General features: G+C 40.6%; 1 protein-coding gene across 9 annotated transcripts in view; it reads left to right on the top strand.

Annotated features, from left to right (window-relative positions):
- The window catches only part of dip2c (disco interacting protein 2 homolog C), a 248391-nt gene that overhangs the window by 136344 nt on the left and 89470 nt on the right, over positions 1-22577 (top strand). For 5 of the 9 annotated variants that reach the window (XM_012964918.3, XM_031903460.1, XM_031903458.1 and 2 more), the window contains 5 exon segments: positions 11154-11225; positions 13243-13353; positions 14125-14250; positions 15051-15260; positions 21767-21901. In XM_012964918.3, the coding sequence (XP_012820372.1) occupies positions 11154-11225; positions 13243-13353; positions 14125-14250; positions 15051-15260; positions 21767-21901 (654 nt within the window). 9 annotated transcript variants of the gene reach the window in all.

Raw genomic sequence — 22577 nt, 5'->3', positions numbered from 1 at the left:
ACTTTCCTTGGGCCGGGTTGGAGCTGCAGAGTGCCATTGAGCCCTATGGGAGACTTTCCTTGGGCCGGGTTGGAGCTGCAGAGTGCCATTGAGCCCTATGGGAGACTTTCCTTGGGCCAGGTTGGAGCTGCAGAGTGCCATTGAGCCCTATGGGAGACTTTCCTTGGGCCAGGTTGGAGCTGCAGAGTGCCATTGAGCCCTATAGGAGACTTTCCTTGGGCCGGGTTAGAGCTGCAGAGTGCCATTGAGCCCTATGGGAGACTTTCCTTGGGCCGGGTTAGAGCTGCAGAGTGCCATTGAGCCCTATGGGAGACTTTCCTTGGGCCGGGTTAGAGCTGCAGAGTGCCATTGAGCCCTATGGGAGACTTTCCTTGGGCCAGGTTGGAGCTGCAGAGTGCCATTGAGCCCTATGGGAGGCTTTCCTTGGGCCGGGTTAGAGCTGCAGAGTGCCATTGAGCCCTATGGGAGACTTTCCTTGGGCCGGGTTGGAGCTGCAGAGTGCCATTGAGCCCTATGGGAGACTTTCCTTGGGCCAGGTTGGAGCTGCAGAGTGCCATTGAGCCCTATGGGAGACTTTCCTTGGGCCAGGTTGGAGCTGCAGAGTGCCATTGAGCCCTATGGGAGACTTTCCTTGGGCCGGGTTGGAGCTGCAGAGTGCCATTGAGCCCTATGGGAGACTTTCGGATCACCAATATGATATTATCGTGACTAATGCGATTTTTTCGTAAGCATTTTCGTGACATTTCCGATCATCAGAAATTATCGTATCTAATCCGAATTTCACCCATTTCGGGATTCAAATTCTTTGAAGAATCAGCCCCTATGTATTGGCTAGGGAGGAGAAGCAGCCCAGTTCCTTCCTACTGTGTCAAAACCAACTCAACACTTAAAATAGGTAGGAACCAGATCTAGAACATTCCTGACCATTTATGATATCATTATGAAAAAAATGTCGAAATTGACCCTGTACCAACTTAAAAAAGTTTCCAAATGGATTCTAGGGATGCTCCACTTACCCAGTTGATAAGTCTATGCAGTTTTGTAATAAAGTTAACGTGCCCTTTCATTATACAACAAATAACCGTTCCAGGCATGCTTTCCTGCTCATTTCTCCTGTGATTGTCCAGGTTTCTCCCTATTTAAGATCTTAATGAAGTGTTTTGGTTGTTATTGGATCTATCTTCTAGTCTGGATACAATCTCATTCATTTTCATGGTTTTCCTAAAATTGTTTGGGTCTTCTCAGTGACCCAAAAGATTTTTATGCTGCCAGACTAAATTGTTCTTTCAACAAGTTACACATACTGTACAAATCTGTTACGTGCGTAAAGTAATGGATTGTTTTTTTGCAAACCCAAAAACTCACAACGATGAAACAATTGGCTGTGTAATGGCCGTACCTACACACATTCTGCTGCAGATCAGCCATTCTTTCTGAAGCCGGAGTCACGGCAATGAGCCTTCATGGTGCAGAGCATGGTGCATACATAACTAGTCTTTTTTCCCTCTGACTTGTTTCTCCCTGATCATTATCTTTTGGCCTTTGGTATTGACCCAGATTTGCAGAGAAGAGAAATCTTGGCATTGGCCCAGTATGTCTTTATAATGCACTGAACATTCTAATGTGTACAGTATATTCCATATTTTTTACTTTTTGTATTCCCACAGTTGTAGTTTTCCGCAATTGAACTTTACTTTACACCAAATTGATCACTAAAAGCAGTAAATGCTTCCCAGTGGTCTGGGTTGGGTCAGGGTTATTGTCTAAATTGTCATGCTTTTTAATATTTAAATAGTGGAAGGTATGGGAAATGCGAAGTTAGCTTGGTGACTTTATTCCATTGTGTCTATATAGGTTTCCAGAAACAGGAAAATAACCAGACCATAAGGGCAAAGACAGAGAGGAAGATTAGTAGCTGCAATTTTTAAAATCAAGTTGTGGCAACTAATCGCCACCACTAGAGTTACTGTGACTTGTGCCAGCGCTGAGGCCTTTGGAGGTATCAATGCAGCCTTTCCCTGAGCAGGAAACTTTGGGCGACTGCAGAAAATGAATATGTTTTGCCACTGGCAATTCACTTTATCACTGGCGGCAAGGCATTCAAGGGAGATTTCTCAACCGTGGTGGCTGAGATTTAACCACGGGTGACAAATCTCCCCCTATGACACCAGCCAAGGTTTCACACTGGTATAGTGATTAGTGTGTGTGTCTTGCAGCACTGGGGGCCCTGTGTTGAATTCAAACATGGTAATATCAGCAAAGACCTTTTATGTTCTCCCTGTGTTACTTGTGGGTGCTCCATATTTCTCCTACACTCAAAAACATACAGGCAGATTAATTGGCTCTTGGTGAGATTGTCTCTTTCATAGCGACCTTAGATTGTAAGCTCCACTGATGCAGGGACTTGTGTGGCTGCATAAATGTTTTAGCACTGTATAAATTATAGGATGATATATTGGATTATACTTGCGGTCCATGTGAACCAGAAAATGGGACTACATTTGAAATCGAAAATAGCTGAAGCTGCTGCGCTCATTTTCTTTGGCTACCGTATATACAATCTTATCCAAAAAATGTTTTTTTATGGAAAAATGCCTCTGTCGTCCTCAATTATTATGATAAATTGTACAATGGTTACTCCTATCTTTATTCTTGCCTGCTGCTTGTGGTTTGATTTCTAGTATTGATCCCTGACCCTCTTCCAGACCTTTTCCCTCTGACTGTGGCTAAGTGAGCAGCCTGATGTTTCTGTTCTATGACTGCCAACCTACTACTGTCCTTGCCCTTGTCCTTGCCATGCCCATGACCTGTCCTTTTGGAAGCTCTTACCCCCATATGTAATAAAAGGCCCTAAGTTTGCCCGGTATCAGTAACCAATAGCAATTGTTTGCTATGGGTTTCTGCTCCTGGGCAAACTTAGTGCCTTTTATTACATAACCCCCCTAGAATCTTATGCTTAAGACTTTGTATTTCCTTACTAGCCAAGTGCACAACCTAAAGCCATAGAGACTGATTCTCTCAAAGTTTGACATCTGCTCACCACAAACTAGAAAGGGCAATTGGAACTGAGAAAATATTAGCAGTGGGAAATAGTGGGTATATGCTAAGAATCCATGCAAATAATGGTATAACTTGTCCCAAAACATTCCAGAAATTGCTCGGGATAGCCTTAACCTTGATGATTTATCTAAATCCTACTAAATACATTTGCCACAAGAATGTTGAGTTGACCACAGGAAATACTCTTTTCAATGTCTTTATCACTTCCTTTTCCTCCTCAATAAATATTACTTGCAATTAAAAATAACAACCTGCTCGTATTTTATGGCAGGGCCTTTCTGTTCAATTTCAATAACTTTCTCTGAGAGTTTGGTTTCCTGGAAGGAGCCAGACATTCCATGGTTTGCTACAGAGCAGTAAATTATTTGGCAAAGCCCATGTCCTGAATAATATTTTCCATTCGTGTGACTGGCCGACTGGCATTAATCATTTGTTTAGCCTCTTCGAGGAACTTGTCTCCTCGGTCTCCTTATGCCAACACAAGTGTCCAAAGTAGACCCCAGCAAGACCAGGTTACAGGATGGTCTTTCTACTTCCCTCATTCATGTAGGAGAGATAGGATAAATCCAAAACTAAGCTAGAAAATAGAGAAGACCAGGATCTAGATATCACTACTTGGATGGGCCATATGCAGAGAGTGGCTATATAACTATATCTCTCTGCGTGTGGTCCCTCCAACAAAAGATATATTGATTATTCATTTCTTTTTTCCCCTTTTTGTCTTGGTTTTTCTCCTACTACATTACAAATTTCTCCTAAAACAAAATATAAAAGGATCAATGGTCCATTATTTTGGTGTCAGTTGGTTTAGCATCAGCCCCTTTCTGGTTATTTATGAAAGCCAGTACCTGAACTGAAATGGAAAAATCTTTCTGAATGAATACATTGGAGAGCTTCGGTATAGTATACCCGTATATTAGGTGCTTAATATGAAATAAGAGCCGAGAGTTACCTGTAATATATATCCCTATAAATCTTTATAAATCCTTTTAAGTTGTGCTTAATGATAAGAATGATAATTGGTGATGTAATTTGCTTCACAGGGTTCAGTGAAATATGTGTATTATAACAAATAATGTAACCTCTGCTTTAATGGCCATAAACTGGGCAAGTGAAATACAAGCCAGGGCCAGTATTACAGATTTACTGGCAATCTAATTGCTGCCATGTAGGCGATATTGGATTGGTCCGATCGTTAAATTTTTTTTTATAACATTGATGGGATACCAGATGTGGGGACGAGGACAACATCAACATTTTTAAACCTGCCCAATCAACATCTGCCTGACTGTAGGCCAGATATTGGTTGGGTTGGCCTGTCTGAGGGCTCCAGACAGGCTGATAAACTTGTGTCCCACCTTCTATAACTTCTCCCAGCTCCCTTTCTAACCAGCCTTGCTCCCAATTTTCCCATGAATCATGCCCCGCCTGCACCCACTTCACAACCCTGCCCCAACATCACAGACCCCCACCCACCCTGGCCGGTAAGAAGGCTGCAACCCTAACTGGTAAATGGGTCCTGATATGACTTTACCACATCTCCATCATAAAGATCTATCTTTTTATATTGAGTAGCTCTACTATTAATATAGAGAGCATTCACTTTCTGGCTAAAGAAAGACCCTGAGATTAAATAGTTAATGTTATTATTTATTTTTTTTACTTTCAGCAAATACTGGAACGAGAAATTCATAGCAGAACAGAATCAATAGTGAGGTTAGAATTCATCTGCTTGCCTTATGATGTAACTTTCCATCACGATGTAATCCACCTTATTTGTTCTAGCAAGTCTTGTACCAGTTCTTAGTTATGACCAGCCATAAGGGGGGAAAAAATTCTGATCACAGTCTGATGGATACCTGCACTATGGAACTTAATGCTGGCTGTATTATGTTCGATCTATGCACTCCTTGCAAGTGTATTATCTCCTGCACGGCTTAATGGATTAGCCCTCGTCTCGTCGACACTCTTTGACACTCAGAGCTTCTTTCGTTTGAAGTCACGCCACCCTCGACTGGATGTACAGTACATAACATGATGAAGTTCAGAAGCTCACGCGTGCCGTTTCTGTATCCATCATGTTTTTCTGTATACGGTAAAGTCAGAAATTTATTCATACACAGGATATGTAGAATTAAATGGGATTGTAAAACCAACCAAAATCATAGAATTTTTGGAATTAGCGAATTTGGAAAGTTGCTTTTTGGGTTTTATATTTATTTATGTATTTGTTTCAGATTTGATAGATTCAAGAAGGGGTTGGATGGTTGTTTAGCAAGTGTGGGAATAGAGGGTTATGGGAGATAGCTCTTAGTAGAAGTTGATCCAGGGACGGGTCCGATTGCCATCTTGGAATCAGAAAGGAGTTTTTCCCCCTCTGCGGCAAATTAGAGGCTTCAGATGGGGTTTTTTGCCTTCCTCTGGATCAACTAGCAGTTAGGCAGGTTATATATAGGCATTATGGTTGAACGTGATGGACGTATGTCTTTTTTCAACCTAACTTATGTTACTATGTTACTCATTAAAGGTGAGTGGGCTGTGAATGGACTAGAACTAGTGTGTTTGGGGCTTGTATATGTGTAGGACCCAGTTGCAATGCCAATGAGGATGGTATAGTTATCTTTTACTGCATGCTGTAGGTACGTGATCCCCAACCAATGGCTCGTGAACAATGTGTTGCTCACCCGTCCCTTGGATGTTACTCCCAGGGGGCTAATTTTTGAATTTCTGGCTTGGAGGCAAGCTTTAGTTGCTAAACAGAGCCTCCTGTAGGCTACCAAACCACACAGGGGCTACCAATACCTAATCACAGCCTATAATTGGCTCCCTTTTTGCATTGTATTGCTCTCCAGATTTTTTTAAATTTAAATTTGGCTCATGGGTAAAAAAGGTTGGGGAGCCCTTCTGTAGTTGAACGGTGGAAGGACATCCCTAATGGAAAGTTCAGTTGGAGCTTGATGTAAATAAGTTTGATGTATGTTTTTCCATTTGCCATTCATTTAACACTGGAAACTTGCTGTTTAGTTATGGCTGTTGCTCGTAGCACCTTTGCTAATCATCACGTTTCTTAAAGAGGGATGTGTAGAATCCCTCATGTGTGAAATGTTTCTCTTCACATTCTGTTGTTGCGATGTTAATAACTATGGTGGTTAAATGTGCAGGAAAGCACAGACAACTTATACACGTAGGGCCCATGTCTTGGGTCAACCAACCTTACTATGAACACTAGGAGGGACTAGTTGCACGATTGCCTCAAATGGCATTAGAAGCTGGATAGAACTCAGGGTTGCTGAATTTCTTAACACTTGGTTATTTATATCTAATGTGGCTTCAATGCAGTGAGGTCATAACGGCTCGTTCCTTAATGTTTCAACTTTATCTTCGTATTTATCATATTAAAATGTTGCCAGATTAATATTGAATTATTACCAACTTATTTTGTTGTCTCTTGCTTCTTTAAAGGTGTTTCGGCTCAGCTTGCATTTCTAGCCTTTGTTTCAGGCTTACCGCCCACAACCTTGTCAGTGACTCCCATTGCCTTGTGTTTTATTGTCAACTTGCAATAGATGGGGCATGGCCTAGCATTTCAAGGCAAAGTTTGATGTCACTGGGGATAGTGACCAGTCCAAAGTGGTCCTACGAGCCTATAAGCTTGGATGTACCCCAAGCTCATTGTGGCCATGAACTGTTTGAGATGGTACTTTCGGTATTAGATAGTTGTAGTTTGTAGTTGAAATTCACATACCATGAAGAACCAGGATTATCAGTGCCTTATAATTAAGGACTTAAGGTGGCCATACACATGAAGATCAGTCCCTTGGTGAGGTCACCAAGCGAGCGGATCTTCTCCTGATATCCCCACCTACAGGTGGGCGATATCAGGGAAAATGTAGGCTAATTCGATCGTTTGGTCTTGGGGCAGTGGTTTGTTGATGCGGTCCCCGATCCGACTGAATTTTCTAACCTGGCCGATCGATATCTGGCCAATTTCAGGCCAGATATCGGTCGGGCATGCCCCTCATTCCTGCCCCTACACGGGCCGTGTATGGCCACCTTTACAAGACAGCTCACTTGATCTTTTCAAATTCTTTCATCTTTTGTAATATCTCTTTTGGGGTAAAGAGAAGGACAAGGTTTACTTACTTCTTGTTACCCATAGTAACAAATCAGAGATCTGCTTTTAACTGGTAAATGCTGCCCGCTGATTGGCTGCTGTGGCACCTTTTATTGCATTAGCCCCTATGACCACATGAACTCTCCTGTGACCCCTAACCTGCCATTAAAATGAAACACAATCTACTGTGATCTTTTAGGTTGTTTGTTTCTAAAATTCTCATTTAGTCACCCATATCTTTCAGCTCAGTATTTTGATTGCAGGGCTTCACCCTAATATTTAGGCTGCTAACTCTATTCATTGCATTGACCATGGACGCCTTGCTAAGGCTTAAAGATTTGGAATAGCCTGGAAATTGTTTCCCTCTGTTCTCAGTGTGTTCTACAAGCTTCAACAGTTTGACTTTTTCATCTCCTCTTGTGACGTAGGCATACATGTTTTATAAGGCATAAATGGGCCTTTCGGACGCTGGAGACCTGAATTATTAATAGTGGACTGATGGGAAAGCTGGATGGAGAGCTGTAATGTAATGAATAAAGCCTGGATGGATTCCTTATTGATTTGCTGGCTTAAGCACTCGGAATGTTAGGTCTAGTGCAGTTCTACGGGAGGGAATGGCAGCCTTCTGCAGTCTAGTCATTGTTTAACTGCAGCTTCCATTGACCTTATCCAGTTATTAAAGTTATCACGTCCTCAGAAATGTAGCAAATATATTCTATATTAAACCATATATATATGGCTTGTAGTATATATGCGTGTGTATATTAGATATATATTAGAGGGAGACAGGAGTTTAGAGGCATCAATGCACTTCGATTTTTATTTCTGTTTAAAGATCTGGATTAATGGAAAGACTTAATAGTGAAGGCTTAAGATGTTATGTGTCGTAGTGGGGTGTAAATAAATAGCTTGTTTATTATATACATATTGGAAGATTTTGGACCAACAACTTGATGAGTCAGGTAAAGAAAAACAGGTCTTGTTTCCATAGGCAACAGTAGTAAAGGCCCTCTGCCAATTACTTTTAGATGTTTCTGTTCTGGTAAGGCCGAGATCCCCAAATTATGGTACTGACCCACGTTGGGGGTGTTACAGAGAAGCTGCTTGTGTGGCCCAGCCTGAAGGCCACTTAGGGTAAAATTTGAGGAAAATGCCTATTTTTCTCTCTTTGAGCCAAATTTGAAGATCAGTTAGGCTAAGATTGCGAGTAACCAATCGCTATTTACCCTAGATATTCCTTCAACTGTTGTAAATTAATAATCCAGGGACATTTAATATATAAATATATCCTTATGTGACTCAAGGGGGGTCCCTGACTAAATGATGGATCTCAAAGGGGGGTTTGAAGTGGAGATTTCAGAAAACCTCTCTGTTAAGGGATATGGAGAATATGTTAGCTAAGGAAACACAAAAGAGCTCCCATTCAAATGGATGCATGGAGATATTGAGAAGGAGCGTCAACCCTTGTCCTCGAATGCCCCAAACCCCCAGATGCCAATGTGCTGAAGGAAATCTGCACAGGTCTTATCCTAGTCAAAAATATGAATTCATCAAATGGCCAGGAATAGACCAGTGAGTGGAGATTTCCTCCAATACATCGGCCTCTGTTGTTATGTGGGCTGCACCCAGACACAGTGCTCCTAATAGATGTGAGTGCCGGCATTATATTGCATTATATATAGAGAGAGAATACAACCTACATGTGCAGTTAAGCTTCTAAAATTTAGTTCCCTCAGTTGCCTAAATTGGGTTTTAAATTAATGTGAGTAGATTTTCTAGTTTGTCTCATGTTGTGCCACGTGGCCCCTAGTATCTCATTGGTGCATTATGGAATGCGGGAATTATTCTGGCCCAAGGCTTTATACGAGGACACAGAGCATAAAGCAGAGCGACTGTTTCAAGCCTTTTTGTGTTTAAACAAAGGGATTCCCTTGTATGACTGTGACTCTCATTTAGTCAGTTGACTTTACCTTTATTTCTGTTTTAAATTCACATAGAGCTCCTAAGCTGAGCTAAATATAAATAAAATATGCAGTTTCCTTTCTGTGACCTTAAAATACATTAGCAGCTTAAATTGGGATTTCCGGAATCACCTCCTATTTTTATTCTCCATATAATGCCTATTTTGGTGGGCTGCCTCAAGGAATTTAATACAGGCAGCCCTGTTATAGATTTCAGGGAAACAATCTAATATTAGTTATTTTTATGCTTCAGGATGGGGTATATTTGGGTTTCCTTGTCCGTAGAGCATTATTTAATAAAAGTAACTGTAAGTATGCACAAATTCAATTGATTTCCTAGGCTATAAATAATCATACAGCAGTTAGCAGTGTTTATGATGTGGGCTTTAATACAGTATATACATTTTTGTTAGGAACAGCTATTAGTTATTGATTTATTGAAATACTTTGTAGTTACTTTGCACTGCCTGTTTATAAATGATAAAATGCATGGTAAAGCGACAGTAACATTAAACATACATCGGTTGTGTATAAGGGAAGAGGGATTATGGGGCCGCAGTGGGTGTGTATAAGGGAAGATGGATTATGGGGCCGCAGTGGGTGTGTATAAGGGAAGAGGGATTATGAGGCCGCAGTGGGTGTGTATAAGGGAAGAGAGATTATGGGGCCGCAGTGGGTGTGTATAAGGGAAGAGGGATTATGGGGCCGCAGTGGGTGTGTATAAGGGAAGAGGGATTATGAGGCCGCAGTGGGTGTGTATAAGGGAAGAGAGATTATGGGGCCGCAGTGGGTGTGTATAAGGGAAGAGGGATTATGAGGCCACAGTGGTTGGCCCCATGAACAATCAGTAACATCAGCCAGACAAAGAGGGAAAGCACCAATAATAGCAGCCAAAATAGTAAAATAAAAAATAAATACAGTTAATACTGGCACACAGGCCCAGCCTAGGAATTGATATATTCTGGCAAATGCCTAAGGGGCAGGACATGTATAGACCATGCTGCACAGAGTACAATGGTTCTTTATGTCAAGCCTTTCTTTAATGTTACTATATCCTTGGAGTATTGTCACTTGTACTGTTCATCAGTTTGCATATAGAATAAAGTTCCAAAACTGTGAGGCTGGCCACTGTGGTGGGCTTTGAGCATTGGCATTGGGTTCAGTTTGAAGGACATTTAAGGGAAATCTGGGGAGAATGACTATTTGTTTTCTTAGAGACACCTGAAAGACCACCTTGGAGGTCAGTTAGGGTGAGACTTGGAGCCTAACTTATCCGATGGCCTAGATATTATTGGACTGTTTTCTTATATCTCTAATCATATCTCTGACAAGAACTGGAATCTTCAAGGGGGACTTAAACTGGAAAAATCTGACCACCACTGGCAAGGTGGTATACACCACTAGCAAGGTATATGTTAAAACAAGGTTAAGGATAGAGGAGATCAGACTAACTGCAAAATGTGATTCATTTATTACTGTATTGCAATGCTATGTTGCTCAGCAAAAAATGAAACCGTACTATTATTAGAACACGCTAAAAGAGTCTGAAAGGAAACCGAGGCTCCTGACTTTAGCAAGAAAATACATCTATTAAGTAATGACCTAAAATGCAGTTTTAATAGGTCGGACGTCCCTACCAGAGTACCAGGGGCTCTCCTGGTCCTAGTGGGCCCCAGTCAAGGCAATTCCCATCAGCCCTTCCTTATTTCCAACACTAAAAGCCATTACACGTAGACTTTGTTCAGGAAGGGTCATTTACATTTCTTTGTTGAGCCCAAAAGCTCCAGTCCAACTAAGTAGTAATATAATATTCAATCAGAAGCTCTTGGGTCTCATCAACAAAAGTGACAGTGGGAGCAGAAATAGGTGCACACATAATAAGTCTGTATTTGCTGCTGAAATGGGCGGCTGTCTTTTGGGAGACCCACTGGACCACCCAATGGACAATTGCTGCACAGTAATGTGTGTAAATGGTGAAATATCTCATTCTCATGTATTCTCTTTCTTGTTTTTGACAGGTGACATCACGCAGAAAGGCTATGAAAAGAAACGCGCAAAGTTAATAGGAGCATATCTGCCTCAGCCCCCAGGTAACTTACTTTATGGATTGTTCATGATGCACATTTTGCTTTGTGAAGCCTTTCGCAGATGTGATGGGTGAGAGTATCGTGTAGGATTGAAGAGTCTAAGCATTTATGCAGTTGTCATTTTTTTTATTAGTTCTTAAGATATTAGCTGTTTTTTTTTTTTGCTCTGCTAATGTAATGAATAAACAGCACCACCTGCTGTTCATTTTGGCTGACCGCCTACAGTCAGGTGAAAATTCATTTAGTGACAAAAGGAACGTCTTGTGATGTTGTTGACGTAGAAAATGAAGAAGACCAGAGAAGAGTCATCTGACTTTCCTCTGGTCATTTCTAAGAAGAAACATCACAGAAGTTTCCTCTTCTCACTAATTTAATTTTGTACCCTGTCCAGTTGGCCGAAATGAACAGCAGGTGGTGCTAACATGTAGTACAAGTAACCTCCCTTCCACCCTGATTAACTGTTCAATACTGACCTTTTTGTTGTACAGGTATAGGGACCGTTATCCAGAATGCTCGGGACCAAGGGTATTCCGGATAAGGGGTCTTTCCGTAATTTGGATCTCCATACCTTAAGTCTACTAAAAAATCAATAAACCATTAATTTAACCCAATAGGATTGTTCTACCCCCAATAAGGGGTAATTATATCTTAGTTGGGATCAAGTACAGGTACTGTTTTATTATTACAGAGAAAAGGGAATCATTTAACCATTAAATAAACCCAATAGGACTGTTCTGCCCCCAATAAGGGGTAATTATATCTTAGTTGGGATCAAGTACAGGTACTGTTTTATTATTACAGAGAAAAGGGAATCATTTAACCATTAAATAAACCCAATAGGGCTGTTCTGCCCCCAATAAGGGGTAATTATATCTTAGTTGGGATCAAGTACAGGTACTGTTTTGTTTTATTATTACAGAGAAAATGGAATCATTTAACCATTAAATAAACCCAATAGGGCTGTTCTGCCTCCAATAAGGGGTAATTATATCTTAGTTGGGATCAAGTACATGTACTGTTTTATTATTACAGAGAAAAGGGAATCATTTAACCATTAAATAAACCCAATAGGGCTGTTCTGCCTCCAATAAGGGGTAATTATATCTTAGTTGGGATCAAGTACATGGTACTGTTTTATTATTACAGAGAAAAGGGAATCATTTAACCATTAAATAAACCCAATAGGGCTGTTCTGCCTCCAATAAGGGGTAATTATATCTTAGTTGGGATCAAGTACATGGTACTGTTTTATTATTACAGAGAAAAGGGAATCATTTAACCATTAAATAAACCCAATAGGACTGTTCTGCCCCCAATAAGGGGTAATTATATCTTAGTTGGGATCAAGTACAGGTACTGTTTTATTATTACAGAGAAAAGGGAATCATTTAACCATTAAATAAACCCAATAGGGCTGTTCTGCCCCCAATAAGGGGTAATTATAACTTAGTTGGGATCAAGTACAGGTACTGTTTTATTATTACAGAGAAAAGGGAATCATTTAACCATTAAATAAACCCAATAGGACTGTTCTGCCCCCAATAAGGGGTAATTATATCTTAGTTGGGATCAAGTACAGGTACTGTTTTATTATTACAGAGAAAAGGGAATCATTTAACCATTAAATAAGCCCAATAGGGCTGTTCTGCCCCCAATAAGGGGTAATTATATCTTAGTTGGGATCAAGTACAGGTACTGTTTTATTATTACAGAGAAAAGGGAATCAGTTTTATAATTTTGAATTATTTGATTAAAATGGAGTCTATGGGAGATGGGCTTTCCATAATTCGGACCTTTCTGGATAATGGGTTTCCGGATAAGGGATCCCATACCTGTGTATATATATATATTTGATGCTTGTTGTATTGCACCCTGTTTGTGTAACTATGGAGTGCGGTTTATACAAATAACACTATAGAAAGAGTTATACAAATTCCCTTTTTTATACAAATGCTACAAAAATAATTCCTGAATTAATAATTAACCCTCTAAGTGCAGCTAATTCAGTAACCTTTTGCAGGGATGGAGCAGGCGTTACCCCCAGAACGAAGAACCCCTGTCACCCCGTCCTCTTCCTCCAGGTATCACCGCCGGCGCTCCTCAGGTTCTCGAGATGAACGATACCGGTCAGGTAAGTTACACTGTTGGAAACCAATGTGGTTTTTAGATCGCTAAACCCACGGCCCAACCAACATTATCATTCTGCATCATCGCAAAAATATAGTACAGTGTCTAGAAGGGCTACTAGCTATGCTTCTATAAATTAATGTAATTGATAATTGCATATTATGACCGCATCTTGGGTAGTCCCTGCTATACCCCCAGAATAAATACCAACAGATAGTTTATATATCAGTAAATATTGGCCTTGAGCCTCCATTTTGTGATGGACTGTGTGCTCCCTCAGAGATCAGCTGACAGGAAGTGATGCAGCTCTGACTGTAACAGGAAGTAGTGTGAGTCCAAAAGGCAGAACTCTGCCCATTCATTGGCTGATGGGGCCAAACATTTACGTGTGACTCTGGTTTGTTTGTGTGCACCGTTTGTGCGGTCCTTAGTTATGAAAATGTTATTTTTTTCAGATAAAACAACGTTTTACATATAAGCTGTTTTATGCAATATATTTTATAGAGCCATACATTGTTGAGGGTATAGTTTTCTAATAAGACCCTGTTTGAATGGCCCCACCCTCACTGACATCATACCTTACAGCGACACGCTGTTTTGGGGGGTTTTTTGTTGAATGTTTTTGCACATAATTGTTAATTAATCCCCAAGCTGGAAGAGTTGGGCACTTTAAGAATGAAATAAGTTCACTACAGAAAGACGTAGTGCTGGTGGAATTGCCTTGTGTCACTATTACCCCGCAATGAGTTCTCCCTTCTCTCTGCTCCATCTATAGATGTACATACAGAAGCAGTGCAGGCAGCCCTGGCTAAACATAAAGAAAGGAAGATGGCCGTACCCATGCCATCCAAGCGGCGCTCCCTGGTGGTACAAACCTCAATGGATGCCTATACACCCCCAGGTAAGCAGCTGAATGATATCATAGTATCCCTAAGGCACTGTGCTCCATATTACAGAAAGACCATTTATCCGGAAGACAGGTCAAAAGCATTCCTTATTGTAGATCCCATACCCATATCTTGCTATGATCCAATGTATATAGTCTAGTATAGCGTCTCTAAACGATTGAGCTCTCCCACATAAGGGCATTCTTACACCCTGCTATAAATTTTAAAGCCACGTAATGTTGTTCTTACCTCCCTGTGATGTTATTTTTACCCCTTGCAAAGGATTTAGATCTTACAAGGCATCATTTATCGCCCATGCATGTAGTTTAATGGGGGTGAATCATTAGCAGAACTGTCAGTTGCAAATTCAGCGCACTTTTTTCCAGAAGCCAATGCAGTTTTCTCATGAAGAGCATTTCTGACCTGGGGAAAAACATACTTTTTTTCATTGGGGGGGGGGGCACTTAGCAGTTTTACAACTTTTATTCACACAATTTTCTGTTTTTAGTGGTTTCTTAGATATTAGCAGTTTTGGGCTTCTAATATTCTGCTTTGAGCTCAGTAGCTTTCTTTGAGAGTGAGAGTGTCACACAGTGGTTAAATGGCTAAGCACAATCAGTGCCCAGTTGGTTAGGGTTGCTGACTCTTTAACTTTCAAAGAGAGCTAGAAACCTGGTTTTGTATGGACAAGCCCTTTGGAACATATAGGGGTGTAAGGAGTGGCATTGCTTGAGTTTAGCTCCGACCAGGGCACTGTGTATTAGAAGTATTATGTATAATTCATGGAATATGGCTTATTTATCTTCTTTAACAGATACCTCTTCAGGCTCAGAAGATGAAGGCTCTGTACAAGGGGACTCCCAAGGTACTCCCACGTCAAGTCAGGGTAGTATAAACATGGAGCACTGGATCACCCAAGCGATCCATGGATCTACCACATCTACCACGTCATCCTCTTCAACGCAAAGTGGAGGCAGTGGTGCCGCACACAGATTAGCAGACGTCATGGCCCAGACACACATAGGTTGGTGCGCCTTTCTCCAGTACTTATTAAAGGCAATACTTGGACTTCTTGTGTTTGGCATTGTAAACACTGGCATAATGAATATACTAAGATTAAGGCTATGGAGCTAATAAAAATTGATTGGGTGCTTGGGGAAGAAATGAATTGCAGCAGGAGAACATCTATTAGTGTGTAGGTGGGAAGGGCTCCATAAACGGGCATCTCAGTGTCACCGGGGGAGATGTTGGTGGCTTCCTCTCTCTTTGCTTGATTATATCTATGTCATTAAAATTTAATAAAGAAATCAGCCCTTTATATTCCAAGAGAGCAATGTTGATAGTAGATGGAGGGTCAATTGTGTTCCAAAGAAAAGGGAACGAGCCAATCAGCCAATGAGCTGAATTCCAAACGCCCTATGGGTCATCAAGTACAGTTTTACATAACAGACGTATGTACAATTAATACTTAACTTTGCCGTTAATGAAGCATTCTCTTATATGTTGTTTGGCTTGGTGCCGGGGAACAGGTTACTGCTTGGAGAAAATCCATGTATTTAAAGTAACACTTACATTTTCTTGGTCCCACAACTCCGTGCCCCGAGCCACTCTCATTAATATACAGATATATCTAGTATAAATAAATCTAAAGCTGGACTTGTTAAGTAATTTTACTTTACCAGTTGCTTTAGATTTATTTATACTAGATATACCATGACCTGGGTGAATGAAAATCTTCATAGTGATATACAGATACATGTTCATCCAGTACCTTGGGAAGGAAACTTCGGGCGACTTATTCATATGCCTTTTCCACCTGCGATTCACTTTATTGCCGATGGAAAGGCATTTCGGGAGATTCGTTGCCCGTGGCTGGAGAGATTAACCGCAGGCTACTAATCTCCCTCGTGGGACATCAGCCTTAAAGAGACAAAATCCTGCAGTTAGCTAAAAAATGGATATTGTATCTGTGACCTCTCTGACAAAATGCTCTGTAATAAAAAATTGGAAAACTGGAATCTTAGCCGTAAAGCATGACTGAACTGCTGCTTTGCTAGGGGGCAGACACAATTCTAACCTGTTAACCTGTTCATTCTTTGGGGCAATTCTACTGGCTTTATTGGCTGTGAGTGGATAGGCAACATACTGGGCTAATTTGTGTTGCTTTTCTTGCCCCCTATTGCTCTCAGAAATTCCATTGCGCCTTTGTGTGGGTGAGTGTTTTATTAAACTACAATGATCATTTGATAGCCCTTTTCAATACATGTTTAGGTGTCCTATGCTAGCATACTGTTACTGAGATTATATGAGATTATTTCCTTTAGCTACATGTTGTGTTATACAGTTATGGGACCTGTTATCCAGAATTCTCTGGACTTGGGGTTTTCCAGATAAGTGGTCTTTCTGTAATTTGGATCACCATACTTTAAGCATACTAAAAAATAATTTAAACGCTAAATAAACTCAATAGGATTGTTTTGGCTTCATTAAGGATTAATTAATCTTAGTTGGGATCAAGTACAGGAACTGTTTTATTATTACAGAGAAAAGGGAATCATTTAACCATTAAATAAACCCAATAGGGCTGTTCTGCCCCAATAAGGGGTAATTATATCTTAGTTGGGATCAAGTACAGGTACTGTTTTATTATTACAGAGAAAAGGGAATCATTTAACCATTAAATAAACCCAATAGGGCTGTTCTGCCCCAATAAGGGGTAATTATATCTTAGTTGGGATCAAGTACAGGTACTGTTTTATTATTACAGAGAAAAGGGAATCATTTAACCATTAAATAAACCCAATAGGGCTGTTCTGCCCCAATAAGGGGTAATTATATCTTAGTTGGGATCAAGTACAGGTACTGTTTTATTATTACAGAGAAAAGGGAATCATTTAACCATTAAATAATAAACCCAATAGGGCTGTTCTGCCCCCAATAAGGGGTAATTATATCTTAGTTGGGATCAAGTACAGGTACTGTTTTATTATTACAGAGAAAAGGGGATCATTTAACCATTAAATAAACCCAATAGGACTGTTCTGCCCCAATAAGGGGTAATTATATCTTAGTTGGGATCAAGTACAGGTACTGTTTTATTATTACAGAGAAAAGGGAATCATTTAACCATTAAATAAACCCAATAGGGCTGTTCTGCCCCCAATAAGGGGTAATTATATCTTAGTTGGGATCAAGTACAGGTACTGTTTTATTATTACAGAGAAAAGGGGATCATTTAACCATTAAATAAACCCAATAGGACTGTTCTGCCCCAATAAGGGGTAATTATATCTTAGTTGGGATCAAGTACAGGTACTGTTTTATTATTACAGAGAAAAGGGAATCATTTAACCATTAAATAAACCCAATAGGGCTGTTCTGCCCCCAATAAGGGGTAATTATATCTTAGTTGGGATCAAGTACAGGTACTGTTTTATTATTACAGAGAAAAGGGAATCATTTAACCATTAAATAAACCCAATAGGACTGTTCTGCCCCCAATAAGGGGTAATTATATCTTAGTTGGGATCAAGTACAAGGTAGTGGTTTATTATAACAGACAAATGGGTTTCTGGATAAGGGGTCCGATACCTGTACTATTATTAATATTTTTGCCCTTATCAACGTTTCATAAATGTTGAACTAAATTTGCTCAAAGAACAACATTTTTTTATTCATTTAATCAGATTCCAGTGGGAGAAACCATTTTTAATGTCACTACATCTGCAAGGGCAATGACACATACACAGGGTTGCGCACATTGCCCCCCCCCCCCCCCCCACTAAAGTCTTCTTGAGGTTCCATAGCAAAATGATCATTGTGTAGGGTAATTAATACTATTTACGATCAACAGTCTCTTTCTATATCGTGACTTACCATTGCTTCTCTTCTCTGAAGGAAATAGGAGGAAATGCGGAGAGTGTCACAGTATGTATATAAATAAATATATATTTGTTTATTTTGCACATTTTGCTTCAGAATGAGGCAAGTAGGGCAAAGCTTCCGTGCTTGGACGACCCGGGGCATCCATCAGTATGTAGATCTGTAGATAAAATATGAATTTGCTCTAGATAATCACTGGAGGGGGATGTAGAGATGCTTTATCAGGGATGCTGTCGGCAGGTAGGCAGAGCTTGGACCACTTGCTGTGTTACTAATTCAGCTAAAATAGATTTTCGGGGGGGCGTGTTTCTTCATTATGGAACAAAAAACACTCCTTGCTCCCAGTATGAAAGACACAGTAGAAGAACAGTGTTATTTATTACCTAAACAGACCCCCAACAAAAAGTTAACTTTCAGTATGATACAGAATGTTCTATTCTTAGCAACTTCTTCATTCTTTTTTTTATTCTGGAAATATTTAATTTGCTTTCCTCTTCTGCCTCTTTTCAAATGGGGGTCATTGACCCCGGCAGCCAAACTACGGTTTAATTGTTATACAGTTTATTCTTTCTATTCATCCTCCAGTCTGTCATTTAAACCACTGCCTAGTTGCTAGGGTAACTTGAACCCTAGCAACCAGAGAGCTGCTAAAATTGTAGAGAGCTGCTGAACACAAATAAATAAGTCAATAAACACACACACAAGAAATGAAGGTCTTTTAGAGATATTGTAACAGTTTCTAATTCAGTAATTGTGCATTTTTAAAGCAAAATGAAAGCTGAAGTTTACCAATGGAAGTTCATAGACATAATATAACAAATAAAATGCTAGATTTTTTTTCTGCTTTAAAATGTGCATGTCTTTATGCAGTTGTAATATGTATGTATATATATATATATTGCTAAACTGCGCCCAAAGCAACCAATGAGATCTTTGCTTTCTGATGTTAAAGTTGTCTGTGCAGTTGAACGCAACTTTAACTACAGCTGCATCTTTGTCTGCTAGAGAGATCCTGTTGGTGGTTTTGTTTACTCTGCTTCAGCTTTGCTTACTTACCGCTATTACATTGAATAATTCTATACAGGGCACAGCAGTGGGCAGTAGTGAACATTCGCTTAGCCAGGGGAACCAACTAAACCTCCAGTAACAATATTCTATTTATTCACTATTACTCTTTTGGCATATCCCATCATTTACTGGAGAAATACCAAGGTACCAAGATGAAGGGTACACTATTTGGTGGCTCTCGTACAGCGGGTATGTTTTGTCACATAGTAATGAAAATGATGAGCTATCAAAGCTTTCTGTGCATTACGCCAATCAGTTTGTTGTGCAACTTAAAATAATCACAGCCCATTACCCTGTCAGCTCGTCTGATAACAGAACTCTTTGTTTTAAGCCCACGTGCTCCTTTAGCTGACGCCGTTGGCTCCACTCTGGTTCTGATGCAAAGAGAAGAGATAGAAATAGGGAAGGTTAAATGGAACTGTTCATATATATGACACATAATAGGGCTTTTATGGCACTTTAATGATATATTTGCAGTTTTATCGCTCTGGTATCCAGTTGAACGAGACTGTAAGTGACTAGAATTATGAATCAGCAGATTGAAGTTTATTTGAGTATGTTGTTCCTTCTTGCTTTTCCGCAGTCAGATTCTTACACCTGGGAAGCCGCTAGCTGACTGTCTTCCATTAGGGCAATGGCAAATAGGCCTGTTCCTAGCATTCCTGCCCAGGATTTCCAGCTGGTCGGGCAACCGACAAAACACATAAAATTGCAGTGTTTCCGAGCGATTATCTCCTAACCTGACAGTGCACAAGGTCCAGCAATTACTGTACCTTGAAATCAATGACAGGGCAGTTCCAATTATTTTGATGGGACTAGTGCATTAAAAAGCAGGGCTTCCATCAGGAATTGCAGGGTCCCATACTTCTAAGTTAGCAGCCCCTCCTCTTTAGGGTTTCCCAATTGGTCACCTGGGCCTCAGGACAGAGGCCCCTGCCAATAACTAGAATGGGGCCCCAATGAAAACAAAAGGCACATACAATTATGTTCCCATTATGTTTAAACCCTGCCCATGATCTACCCAAACTCCACCCACTGCCAGCAAGCCCACCCACTTCTCAACAAGTTAATCATACTTATACATCTCTTGGGGGCTTCCTGTTCCACTGACTGCTGCACTCCCCTGATGGCGGCCCCGCAGGCTGGTCCTGGTCTGACTTGGCCACTCCTGTTTAATTCCACAGCCTTCATACTATAACAGATACAGGTAAATGAACAGCACACACACATCCCTGACCCGGGCAGCTATTTCTGTGTCTACAGACTCTGCCATGATGACTTATGTATGAGCCACAATAAAGGCAACATATCTGCAGAAACCATATCCCAGCAATCACTGCTGATTACTGAATATCCTTTTCTTACTGCATTATTCCTGTTGTTTTTGCTAATGGAGGGATTTATTCTGAAGGTGCTATCAAAATTCACCTAATAAAAGAAATGGCAATTGGCAGCAAATTTTCAATATACATTTATTACACATTTCAACCAATTTGTTTCAACTCTTCCCTCGCCCTTTAGACTGTAAGCTCTTGTGGGTAGGGCCCTCTGATACCATTTTTAGAATGAACCCCTTGTTTATTACATTACCCCATTTGTTATAAATGAATTTAAAGCGCTGTGTAACTTGCTGGCTCTGTATAATTAAATGACAACAATGAGGATAATGATGATACATGTATCTGCTATGGAAAGCAGTCTATTCTCTGCCCTGGGGGCCCCGGTTTTGAAACAATGTTGCAGAAGCCAGAGAGCGTTTCAGTACAGTCTCTGGCAGTGGTTATCTGTCTAAGCAATATGGCTGCTGCCTGATGTAACAAAGAGATGTGAATATGCAGGTAAATAAGGCTCCCTGGGAAGAATAACCCATGTCAGTGTGTGTTACTGATCACTTGTAGAAACATAACTATCTACTAAAATAAATGAAGTATAAGTTAAAAGGGCTTGTAAGGAAATGAGAGGCTTTAATGAAGAAAGGGGTAGCTAGTGGCCCTCCAGCCAACGGTTGTCAGGGTGATGCTGGGTGTTGTAGTTGAATAACATCTGGAGTCGTGCCAGATGCCCGTGCCTGCTTCAGTGTATACTATGCATGAAATGGCAAATATAACCCTCCAGGGGTTTCTGCATTCTCTCCCTCCATTCATGATGCTAACTCAGAATACAGATGGCGCTGACTTTTTATTTTCCTTTTGATGCATGTGGTGCACGTGCCAGATGCATCAGTTAAACCTGCCCATCTGTATGAACTCAGTGCCCATTTGCAATGGCTTGATCTAATTTTTCCATTGCTCTAATCCCCATTGCAGCGCTAATACTAAACCTTGATCCTGCAAAACATAACGGCAGTGATTGCTAACTTCTGGCACCAGGCTGTTGGAGGATGCTGGGAATTGTAGTGCAGCCACAGCTAGAATGGCATAGGTTAGCTATCAGTGGCATACAATATGCTTTTTTTTCGGCAGCTCTTTTCATTATCTCACTTATCTCTATAAGTGATGCTTGAGTTGGGATAAGGTTCCTCATATTAAGACTGACCACTGACTACAAAGTAAGACATACTTTTCCTTTTTTCTTCTCTAGAAAACCATTCAGCCCCTCCAGACGTTACCACGTACACCTCAGAGCACTCAATACAAGTGGAAAGGCCACAGGGGTCAACGTCGTCGCGGGTGGCTCCCAAATACGGCAATGCTGAGCTTATGGAGACCGGAGACGGTAGGTAGAAGGGTCACATTGTGTGCTTTTGTAAATGCACAGATGGACACTAGGGTATCTCTTTATGGCACAACAATTGCACTTTTATCTTGGACCTCTATTCGGGCTTTATCTGTAGAACGTTAGTGGCCTCTTCATATTGAAATATGATATCAATAGGAGCTTGTCTGGGGGTGTGAGGGAGAGGTTACATAGTTACATAGTTAAGTTGGGTTGAAAAAGGTCCAAAGTCCAACAAGTTCAACCCTTCCAAGTGAACCCCAGCACAAGTGAACCCCTATTTATATCCTATTTATATCCATGCAATGGACATTGGGACTGTAGCCATTGACATCCCTTCCTGTTTATGTCCTTCTTGTGTTTGTTTTGTTGCTTCCGATGGAGATTTCCCTTTCTAGGTCTTTCCTCATCATCTCTTGAGGGGCCCCTAGTGTTAAGGGCCCAATTATTGCAAACTGATGTGCTATTTCACTATATATTTGTGAAATAGCTCATCCTGAAGGTTCGAGGGGCTAAACTACTAGTTACTACTAGTTACGCCAGTAGATTCCATTATAAATAATAAAAGATCTGGGAGGTTAACTCTAAATTATTAATAAGGGAATTAAGTGTTATAAATTTCCAAAAACAAATAACATTTAGTCTGTCTCTCTGAACAACCTGTCGGTAACACGGC

The sequence above is a fragment of the Xenopus tropicalis genome, chromosome 6 (genome assembly GCF_000004195.4).
Source record: "Xenopus tropicalis strain Nigerian chromosome 6, UCB_Xtro_10.0, whole genome shotgun sequence".
In the NCBI taxonomy this organism is placed as follows: Eukaryota; Metazoa; Chordata; class Amphibia; order Anura; family Pipidae; genus Xenopus; species Xenopus tropicalis.
The sequence above is the reverse complement of the archived record's forward strand: the minus strand, read 5'-3'. Positions and strand labels throughout refer to the sequence as shown.